The sequence below is a fragment of the Sarcophilus harrisii genome, chromosome 2 (genome assembly GCF_902635505.1).
Source record: "Sarcophilus harrisii chromosome 2, mSarHar1.11, whole genome shotgun sequence".
Classification (NCBI taxonomy): domain Eukaryota; kingdom Metazoa; phylum Chordata; class Mammalia; order Dasyuromorphia; family Dasyuridae; genus Sarcophilus; species Sarcophilus harrisii.
The window spans coordinates 262,066,434-262,077,570 of NC_045427.1; the positions used below are offsets into that span (position 1 = coordinate 262,066,434).

Sequence of the window (11,137 nt, forward strand, 5' to 3'; positions counted from 1 at the left end):
CATTGTATCTAGGATATACTGTGACATATTTAACATGTATAGAACTGCTTGCCGTCTAGGGGTGGGGGGGAGAGAGGGGAAAAATCGGAACAGAAGTGAGTGCAAGGAATAATGTTGTAAAAAATTACCCAGGTATGGGCTCTGTCAATAAAAAGTTATAATTATTTTTAAAAAAATTTTTTTAAAACTCTAAAAAAAAAAAAAAAGATACCATCACATGGGGTGGGGGGTAAGGAGAAACACCAAAAGGCAAAGTGCCATGGCTGACTCAAAAGAAGGGCAACTGTCATGGCGATGAGAGTAAAACTGCTAGATTTGAGTCAGCCCTATAAAATTATGTAAAATCACCAACAAAATGTCTCCTTTGATCTACAAACCCAAATGGTCTTGCATCCTCAGAGCAAGATAAGTTTTCTTGGAGGAAGTTAGGACTTCAGGCAAAATTTCACATCCACCTGAGAATTCTCTTAGAGGCATGCATAAAATAGGTCTTTAGAAAATGACCCTTTGCAGATCACTTCTCTCTTGAGAATGATATTTCAGCCCAGAGAGTCCCTCTTGGTGTTTCTTTCTTTCTTTTTTTTTTTTTTTTTAATTTAATTTAATTTAATTTTTTTATTTTTTATTTATTTATTTATTTTATTTAATAGCCTTTTATTTACAGGTTATATGTATGGGTAACTTTACAGCATTGACAATTGCCAAACCTCTTGTTCCAATTTTTCTCCTCCTTTCCCCCACCCTCTCCCCCAGATGGCAAGATGACCAGTAGATGTTAAATATATTAAAATATAAATTAGATACACAATAAGTATACATGACCAAAACGTTATTTTGCTGTACAAAAAGAATCAGACTCTGAAATATTGTACAATTAGCTTGTGAAGGAAATCAAAAATGCAGGCGGGCAAAAATATGGGGATTGGGAATTCAATGTAATGGTTCTTAGTCATCTCCCAGAATTCTTTCACTGGGTGTAGCTGGTTCAATTCATTATTGCTCCATTGGAACTGATTTGGCTGATCTCCTTGTTGAGGATGGCCAGGTCCATCAGAACTGGTCATCATATAGTATTGTTGTTGAAGTATATAATGATCTCTTGACCCTGCTCGTTTCACTCAGCATCAGTTCATGTAAGTCTCTCCAGGCCTTTCTGAAATCATCCTGCTGGTCATTTCTTACAGAACAATAATATTCCATAACATTCATATACCACAATTTATTCAGCCATTCTCCAACTGATGGGCATCCACTCAGTTTCCAGTTTCTGGCCACTACAAAGAGGGCTGCCACAAACATTTTGGCACATACAGGTCCCTTTCCCTTCTTTATAATCTCTTTGGGATATAAGCCCAGTAATAACACTGCTGGATCAAAGGGTATGCACAGTTTGATAACTTTTTGAGCATAGTTCCAAACTACTCTCCAGAATGGTTGGATTCGTTCACAACTCCACCAACAATGCATTATTGTCCCAGTTTTCCCTGCATCCCAGGAGGGGTAGGTTTTAAGGAGGTTTGAATGCTAAGTGTTTTATATTTGACCCTGGAAGTGGTAGGGGGCCACTCATTCGAATGAGATAATATTTGTAAAGCACTTAGCACAGTGCCAAGCATACAGTAGGTGCTATATATATGCTAGTTATTATTATCATCATCACTTTCATTCCCATATAAAGTCCAGTGGTCCCCTACCACTCTCCACAGCCCAATCCCGGCCCAGGCAGCTCAGCTGATTCTGGCCCCGAGATATGTGACAGTATTGAGGTCAGGAACCAAATGTTGAGGTGTAGACCACATGTTTAGGTCTACATTTGGGGTACCTAAATGAAATTAGGGTTTAGTTAAGGTCTAGTGGCAGGTTTGGGGTACAGGGAGTCAGAGTTTCCCTGCAACCTCCTTGTATTCGGCGCAAGGATACAGCGGTATTTGAGGTCTAGTGGCATTCCCAATAAAAGCATTTATTGGCCCAGAGAGCTAGATTGATAAAAGAGGTTTATTATTGAGTCTAGAAATAGGAGATAGGAGAAGGGAGGAAAAAAGGGAGGAGGAAAGGGGTAGGAAGAGACTGGGGAGAAGGGAAAGAAAGGAAGAAGAGGGAGGGAAGGGGGGAGAAAGGAGGAGAATGGGGAAGAGGGATAAAAAAGGGAAGGGAGGAGGAAAAGAAAGGGGAGGGAGTTAAGAAGAGGGAGAGGTAAAGAAAAGGGAGGGGAGAAAAAAAGGAGGGGAGAGAGGAAAAAAGGGAGAAAGGGAGGGGGACAGGAGGAGGAAAGAAGAAGAGAGGTCGGATAGAGAGGAGGTTTGGGAGGTCGGGAGGAGCAGAGGAAGAGTTACGCGGCTCGGCAGTTGTCCGGCGCATGCGTAGAACGCACTCCTCGGGCGGAGGAAGAAGCGTCACGCCCGCTGCGCGCTGTCACGCTACGTCACGGGCCGGAGTCAGCTGAGCTACCCGGACCGGGACCGGGCTGTGGCGGAGCCGCGTGAGGCGGGCGGGCCGGGGCAGGCTTCTCGCCTTCGGGGGCGGGCTCTCGGTTCCCGGGGGGCGGAGCGGGCGTTCCCCCGGAGGGGAGGAGGGTTGTCGCTTCCGTTCCGGAGCCCCGGCCGGGGAGGCCGAGAAGCCGGCTGCTATGGCGTCCATCCTGGACGAGTACGAGGACTCGCTCTCGCGCTCGGCGGTCCTGCAGCCGGGCTGCGCCAGCGTGGGCATCCCCCACTCGGGTAAGCGAGGGCCGCGGCGGCCGGGGTTGAGGGGGGGCCGGGCCTGGGCCCTGGCCGGTGCTTAGCGCGCCTGAGGCAGCCGGGCCCGGAGCTGTCAGGTGACTGGGGCGTTGTGGGCGCGCCCCTCGCTCTCCGCCTGGTTCCCGTTTCTGCGAGCCCCTGGCGGCCCAGAAGCCTTTCCGCTGGTTTGTGTTTTCAGTCCTTAGTAGTGCCTTGGATATAGCAATTCCTTATTAACCGTAGAATGAACGGACTGACCTGAGGGTATCAGCCGCGCACGTTTTCATAGGACTCCAAGTTTGCAGAACATTTTCCTTTCTATGGGATGAGTAGCGCAGGTTTTAGCGGCCCCATTCTACAGATGAGGTAATTAAGGCTCCTTGAAATTCAGAGAGCAGCCCATAGTCACCCAGATAACAGGAAGCACTAAAAGGCTGGATCTCCCCCGTTCTCTCATTGAGGAGTGTTGAGGGTAAGAAATGGTGGGTTAATGGAGCGGAGTCTTTTTTCAAGGTAAAGATAAGGGCCGGAGATGCAATATTAGAGCAGCTCTCCCAGGACGTTGTTCCGGTCAGCAAACTTTACCCCACGTGGCGGCTCACTCAGAAAGTTGCGGTTGAAATTGAAAGTTGCGGCTAAGAAATAGACTCGCTGTAACTGAGATTTACTGAGTGGGGCTTGCTGACCCTAAGAAGATTAAGAGACTGTAAACAAGGGCAAAGACATTGATGAGCAAAAATTGTTGGGAGCAGGGATAGCAGGGACAGAAACGGCCCAGGAGGTTCACTGGAAATGTTAAAGATCCCTTTTTCAGATGTATGAGAAGACCCCAGAGGAGGCACTTGCCTTTTCAGAGTCTAACCTAAGGTGTTGGGTGTGAAGTAGAGCAAAAAAATAGAGAAGAACTAATCTATTGAGGCATAAGTAGGGAATATTATGTTTCACTTCATTACTTTTTTCCTCTTTTCTTAATTACAGGGTTTGTGAATGTCCCCCTGGAGAAGGAAGCACCCATCTTTACCAAGCAGCGAATTGACTTTACTCCCTCTGACCGTATCACTAACCTTGTAGTCTCCTGCAATCAACTCTGCATGAGTCTGGGGAAGGACACCCTACTCCGGTAACTCAAGGCCCAGATAGAGGAAGGAGTTTATGGGGGTGGGAAAGAAGTTGGTGGTAATTTGAGAGTTACTTCAAAATAGCAAAGCCACTGCTTCATTTTAGAAAGAGGAAGTAATTGTTAGGATTTTTTTGAAAGCAAGTTTTAATTTACTTTAATTCTGAGATTTCCCGGCCATATTGCTTTGTCAATTAGAAGAGAGAGATTTCACTGTTGTCACATCTCAGAACAGGGTAGTTGCCATAAATTATTATTTCCTTCCCCATAGCATTGATCTGGGAAAGGCAAATGAACCCAATCACGTGGAGTTGGGACGCAAAGATGAAGCTAAAGTTCATAAGATGTTTCTGGATCACACTGGTAAGAGATGATAATACACTAAAGTATTGAGGGTCTGATAACATACTGAAGTACTTGAGGATGGGGAGGGGGAAGGAAAAGATTAATTATGGGAAATTTGGAAGGACTACTCAAGTACTAGCCTGGAGTTTGTCGCTACCACCAAAAATGTTAAACAATTTGAGAGTGGTGTTTTTAGGAATGGGTAGAAGGGCAGTGTCTTTTAGTATCCAGACTATCCTGACATACCCCTGTCCCCTTTTATTCCAGGTTCACACCTCTTGATTGCCCTGAGCAGTACTGAGGTCCTCTACATAAACCGCAACGGACAAAAGGTTCGGCCACTGGCACGATGGAAGGGGCAACTGGTGGAAAGTGTGGGCTGGAACAAGGCCCTGGGTACAGAGAGCAGCACTGGACCCATCCTAGTGGGTACAGCCCAGGGCCAGATCTTTGAAGCTGAACTGTCAGCCAGTGAAGGTGGCCTTTTTGGTCCTGCACCTGATCTGTATTTTCGCCCACTTTATGTACTGATGGAGGAGGGAGGCCCAGCACCTGTGTGCTCTATAGAGCCAGAACGTGGTCCTGATGGACGCTATTTTGTCATTGCCACTACTCGCCAGCGCCTCTTCCAGTTCACAGGCCGTGTGGCAGAGGGGGCTGAGGTGCAGGGTTTTTCAGGGCTGTTTGCTACCTATACTGACCACCCACCACCTTTCCGAGAATTCCCCAGCAGTTTGGGTTATAGTGAGTTGGCTTTCTATACTCCCAAGTTGCGTTCTGCACCCCGTGCTTTTGCCTGGATGATGGGGGATGGTGTGCTGTATGGAGCACTGGACTGCGGGCGTCCTGATTCTTTGCTGAGTGAGGAACGTGTATGGGATTATCCACCTGGTGTGGGCCCAGGAGCCAGCCCACCCCTGGCTATCGTCTTGACCCAGTTCCACTTCTTATTGCTCCTAGCAGACCGAGTAGAAGCAGTGTGCACACTAACAGGGCAGGTGGTATTACGAGATCACTTTCTAGAAAAATTTGGGCCACTACGACATATGGTGAAAGACTCCTCCACAGGCCACTTGTGGGCTCACACTGAGCGGGCTGTGTTCCGTTATCACGTGCAGCGGGAGTCTCGGGATGTTTGGCGCACCTATCTGGATATGAACCGTTTTGACCTGGCTAAGGAGTATTGCCGTGAGCGCCCTGACTGCCTAGACACAGTTCTGGCCCGGGAGGCTGACTTTTGTTTCCGCCAGCGCCGCTATGTAGAGAGTGCTCGATGCTATGCCCTGACCCAAAGCTACTTTGAAGAGATTGCCCTCAAGTTCCTGGAAGTTCGACAGGAGGAGGCTTTGGCAGAATTCTTGCAGCGGAAATTGGCAGGGCTAAAGCCAAGTGAGCGCACTCAGGCCACACTGCTCACTGCCTGGCTGACAGAACTCTACTTGAGCCGGCTTGGAGCACTTCAGGGTGATGCAGATTCTTTGCCTCTTTATCGGGAAACACGAGAGCGATTCAGAGACTTTCTCAGTAGCCCACGCAACAAAGAATGGCTCTTTGCCAGCCGAGCCTCAATCCATGAGTTGCTGGCCAGCCACGGGGACACAGAACACATGGTGTATTTTGCTGTGATCATGCAGGACTATGAGCGGGTAGTAGCATATCACTGTCAGCACGAAGCCTATGAGGAGGCTTTGGCTGTGCTCTCCCGGCACCATGATCCCCAGCTCTTTTATAAGTTTTCACCCATTCTCATTCGTCATATTCCTCGACAGCTGGTGGATGCTTGGATTGAACTGGGCAGCCGCCTGGATGCCCGGCAGCTCATCCCAGCCTTGGTGAACTACAGCCAAGGTGGGGAAGCCCAACAAGTGAGCCAGGCCATCCGTTACATGGAATTCTGTGTGAATGTGCTAGGAGAGACTGAGCAAGCAATTCACAACTACCTGCTCTCGTTGTATGCAAGAGGTCAAGCTGCCTCATTGCTTGCTTACCTGGAGCAGGCAGGGACCAGTCCCCACCGGGTGCACTATGACCTCAAATATGCCCTGCGACTCTGTGCTGAGCACGGCCATCACCGAGCCTGTGTTCACGTCTACAAGGTGTTGGAGTTTTATGAAGAGGCCGTTGACTTGGCTCTCCAGGTGAGGGATACAGAGCCCTAGAACCACACTGAAATAGAGTCAGAGCAGTTGGCTGGGTGTGGGAGGGGGGTAGGTGGATGGGCCAGGATAGGTTCCTTGTTTTGCAGAGTTGGCTAATGTGAGAGCAGAGAAGACTAGGTCAGTTTGTGCTTTCTGGATTGATTGCAATCCAGATTGGTGAAAGGGAATGGAGTGCGCAGAACAAAGGGTTAGTTCTGGTTGAGAAGAGTCCTCATTCTCACTTGCAAAGCTTTGAGTTCATTACTTAGTCAAAGAACATGGGTTGTAAGCCTCCAGACACAGACATTGGGTATCAGTAGAATTCTTTGGTCAGCTGAGAAACTAATTGCCTGTTAGGACCATGGGGTATTGGTTAGAAATAAAGAATGAGGCTTTGTGTTCCAGCTGCCCAGAAAAAGCAGGGAATGTGAGCTGTTAGGTTGTTTTGGCTCCATGGTCTGGTGGGGCCAGGAGACCAATCTATGCACTCATTCCTCTTCCCCAGCCACGTAAAGTGTGCCATTAATAACCTTTTTATTCTATCCAGGTGGATGTAGACCTGGCTAAACAGTGTGCAGATCTGCCAGAAGAAGATGAGGAGTTACGTAAGAAACTCTGGCTGAAGATCGCCCGGCATGTGGTACAAGAGGAAGAAGATGTAAAGACTGCCATGGCCTGTCTGGCCAGTTGTCCTCTTCTCAAAATAGAGGATGTGCTGCCTTTCTTTCCTGACTTTGTCACTATTGACCACTTTAAGGAGGCCATCTGCAGCTCCCTGCAGGCCTACAACCGGCACATTGATGAGCTCCAGCGGGAGATGGAGGAAGCTACAGCTAGTGCCCAGCGGATCCGGCGAGACCTGCAGGAGCTTCGTGGGCGCTATGGCACGGTGGAGCCTCAAGACAAGTGCTCTGCCTGCGACTTCCCCCTGCTCAATCGTCCTTTCTATGTGTTTCTTTGCAGTCACATGTTCCATGCTGACTGCCTTCTGCAGGCCGTGAGGCCTGGTCTCCCTGCCTACAAGCAAGCTCGCCTCGAGGAGCTGCAGCGAAAGCTAGGGGCTGCACCACCTCCCACCAAAGGCCCACCCCGCACAAAAGAGGGAGAAGGAGGGACTGCAGGGGCACCCAGCCGGGAACAGCTGAAAGCCGACCTGGATGAGCTAGTGGCAGCCGAATGTGTCTACTGCGGGGAGCTGATGATCCGTTCCATTGACCGGCCTTTCATTGACCCCCAGCGATATGAAGAAGAACACCAAAGCTGGCTTTAGAGGTTACTGCTGCTGCTCGCCACAAGATGGGGAAACACACCATCTGCTACAATCCTGTCCCTCCTGTAGACATCTAGTGATTCTCATTTCCTGAGGCAAGGGACAGGCAGGATTATAAGTGCCCCTGTGGGGCCTATCTCACCTCAGCCTTTTGTTTGTCTGAGCTGGATCTGCCAGCTTTTCTGCTGTCTCTGAGATGGGGCCATGTTCTGCCCACTTCCCAACCCCCAAATCTAAGCAGTGCTGCCTGTCTAAGGAGCATTTGTTTATAAATGTTGCCTTCCCCTTTGCAGTCTATATGTCTTGGTCTCTTTCCCTAGCTGGAGGCAAATTCCATTCCCTTGCTGCCGAGCTGCTGGACTCTTGTCCTCCCTGTATAACCTTTCAGGTTCCAGCCTACACAACTATATTTGCAGGGGAGGTCCTGCCTGGGAGGATCAAGAGGTCTGCAAACTTTCCTGAGCCTTCCTGGGTCCCCTGAGCTGGGGAAAAGGCTGACTGAGGGGAAATCAACTGGTGGGCCTTTGTGCCTCTGTACCTAGGAGGCCATTGTAAGGGACTTTTCTTTGGAAAGGACTGTGGGGACACCACCCCTCGGGTTTAGAAGGCATTAAAGTGTCTGTGATGCTGTCCCTGGCCTTGGTTACTTTGGGATGGGAGATGTCTGGGTGAGTTTGGGTTGGCCTTCAGTGTGGCTGGTGCTGAGGTGTGAGTAGGAAGGGTGTGAATGCATCGGGCTCTCTGGGCCTTGCTACCAGGGTAGCCATGGGTTGATGAGACCCCCTGAAGAAGACTCCCATTGTAATCTTGTGTCCATCCATCCCCACTTCCTTCCCTGGGGGTGTGGGTGATGGAGAAGGAAGCAAAAATGAGCATCTCCTTGGAATCTTCCTGTGTCCAGCAGGTGGCGCCCCACCTAGTTGCGTGTCTTGCGTTCTTGCCTTTGGCCACGGGGGGACACTGTTTCCTCAGGCAGGCTCTGCGCTGTAGCTTCCCTTCCCCCACACCAGGTGTCAAACCACTTGCTGCTGCTAGACTTAAACTCTCCACGCATGAGTGACCCTTAAGCGCCCTCTATCTGCCCTTCCCTCGTTTAAGTTCTCGCTGCTCGGCCTTGCCAGTTCCCCGCACCTAACCCCCCGGGTTCTGCCGCGCCCTCCCTGCGCCAGCGGGTTCCTGGGCCCCCCGCTGCAGCAGCGAGACCCTTTGTTCTCTGTGAGGCCGCTGCTTTCCCAGCCCGTGGCTGGCTGTGCGCTGGATCCACTCACCCATCCCCCAGAGCACTTGCTCTGCTTCCTTAACTTTGTTGGGAGGAGGAGTCCTGGGGAGATAGCCACGGGGAGGTCCGGCAGGTAGCTCTGTCCGGCAGGTGGTTCGGAGTAAAACAAAGTAAGGAGTGAGCAAGGCTCTTCTCCCCCTCCCCCAGCTGCCGCTGAATGGCACCTAGTCCAGTCACAGGGGGGTCCGGCTCCATTTCCCTGCCTCGTTTTGCCCCAAAGATTCCAGATGGTCACTCCCTGAGTGTGGTGGTGTGGCCCCATTCCATCCCAGCTCCCTCATCTCTCAGTTCTATGGTCCTTGCCCAGGACGGCCCCTGCCTTGCTGAAGTCAGAGACTAGGGCATTGGGCCTTTCTCAGACACCTTACAAGTTAGAGCCTGGACTAGAGCAACAATCATCAGGCCTGCCAGGTTCTAGATCGGGGTTACCCCAAGCTCCAAAGAAAAGTTAGGCAATGGCAAGTCTATGTAATTGTTTTTAGCACTTCTCTAAAGCAGAGCCCCAGGGCATGTGTCTAGTTCTTAGGAGACTTAGGCATGCCTTTACCCTTTGCCGGCTTTTTACCTCATGTCCTTACCAGGGATATGGAGCCTTGCTGTCTGTCGTTCCTTTCCCTCTGTGGGCCCCAACCAATTCTCTCAGCCTCCAAGAACTGCTAAGGCAGGGAATTCATGGGTGGTATAGATCCTAGGTTAGCCATACTACCTGGGAAACGGGTTAGGCTTCTCATCTTTAGAAATTTAGAAGTCTAGCCTTGGTTTGGCCCCAGCGGTGTCTTTCTCACATTAACAAAGCAGCTCCAGTGGATATTTAAAATTATTTTTGCCCATCTCTGCCTCCCCCAAAAGGCCCAGAGGGCGGGCTGAGGATTCAGACCTGCCTGGCCCTTCTGTCCCCTGTCTCCCAAACTGGCCCATCTGGCCATAGGCAGCTTCCCCTTTCCTGGAAAAAAGGCCCTGGGCCTTCCTTGGCAATGACAGAGTGGTGTTCCGGTGAGTCAGGGCAACGGGAAACCACAGCTCTTAGATCCCTGGAAACCAGGCAGGGTTGGGAATGGAAGGGAGAAGGCCCTCGGGGCCCTGGCCAAGAGCCTGCTGGGGGAGGGGAGTCTGTGCTGGTGGGAGCAGCTGCTCTCGGAAGGGCCGAGATCAATGAACTGCTTCTCGAGAGTCACTGGAAATAGGAGGGGCTATGGCCATCGGTGCTGGGATCGGGTGGGGGCGGGAGGGCTGTAAACAAGGAAGCCACCTGGGGGAGGGGGCCAGGAGACTGCCCTGTCATGGGGAGCAGGTGCTTCCTGAACTGACCCACCCTGGAGCCTGCCTGGCTGCCCGGGAGCCACCAGGGGGTGCTCTCCGCCGACTTTTAGAACCTTGGCGAGCAGGGGCTCCTCTGCAGGGGGCACTTTGAGAGGGGAGCTCCTGCCGCCTCGGGCGGAGCTGCCGGCAGAGGGGGTCTCTGTCAGCCCGACTGCACCGTGCTGCCCCCCCTGCGGACACAAGATCTTGCTTGCTCTACCTCCAGGGAAGGGGAAATATTTTCCCTCACATTTCCTCTTCCTGAGGGCAGGCACGGAGCTACAGCCTTTCTGGGGAGAGGGAGGATGGGGGGCGGGGGGATTGATCCTGAGATCTTGTCACTTGATGAGATCAAAGAGCTGAGGGATCAGCGGTTAAGTACAGCTTCTAGGCCCATGACTGTCAGGGCCAACCAATGGGAGCTCACGCCTGAGCCCCCTTATTTGTGGAAAGGCCTGAGATGGGGTTTGGACATTGCCAGTCTCCAGGGCTGCCCCCGGCCTTGCCCCTTGGTGCTGTGGGAACCGACAGTTAGGGGCCCAAAGGGAATTAGCTCCCGGTGCCACAGGGTCGGAGGAGGCAGAGGTCTGGCCTGCAGAGGCGCACCCGAGAGTGGCTCCTCCTGCCTCCCCTTCTGATTCTCCTCCCCATCCCCAGTTTTTGAGATTCTTCGAGACACTTTCACAGGCGGAAATTCCCAGAGGTCAGAGAAGGGAAATGGTTAATTCCTTTTATTCAATGAGTCCCCCCCTAGTTGCCTCCCCCCACTTCCTCCCTCCACTTCCCGCCCCCCCCACTGTGTGAACAGGAAGTGCAGAGGAAAAGGCTCTGACCACAGCAGCTGGGAGCAGGAGGGAGGGAGTGGGCGGCCCTCCAGGCTCCGTGCCAACCCCACCCCACACACTCCCTGGCTACGGGGGCAGTGACCCTGCGTGGTGGGGCAGAACCACCTGGGTCAGCCTCCCAGTGACC

General features: G+C 51.5%; 1 protein-coding gene across 1 annotated transcript; it reads left to right on the top strand.

The window, feature by feature from the left end:
• The first annotated feature begins 2,405 nt into the window (after positions 1–2,405).
• Positions 2,406–8,219, top strand: VPS18 (VPS18 core subunit of CORVET and HOPS complexes). Its single transcript, XM_023500549.2, has 5 exons — positions 2,406–2,717; positions 3,696–3,837; positions 4,106–4,197; positions 4,447–6,317; positions 6,865–8,219. The coding sequence occupies exons 1-5, from the start codon at positions 2,627–2,629 to the stop codon at positions 7,585–7,587; spliced, it is 2,919 nt and encodes a 972-aa protein (XP_023356317.1). The 5' UTR covers positions 2,406–2,626; the 3' UTR covers positions 7,588–8,219.
• Positions 8,220–11,137: the final 2,918 nt, after the last annotated feature.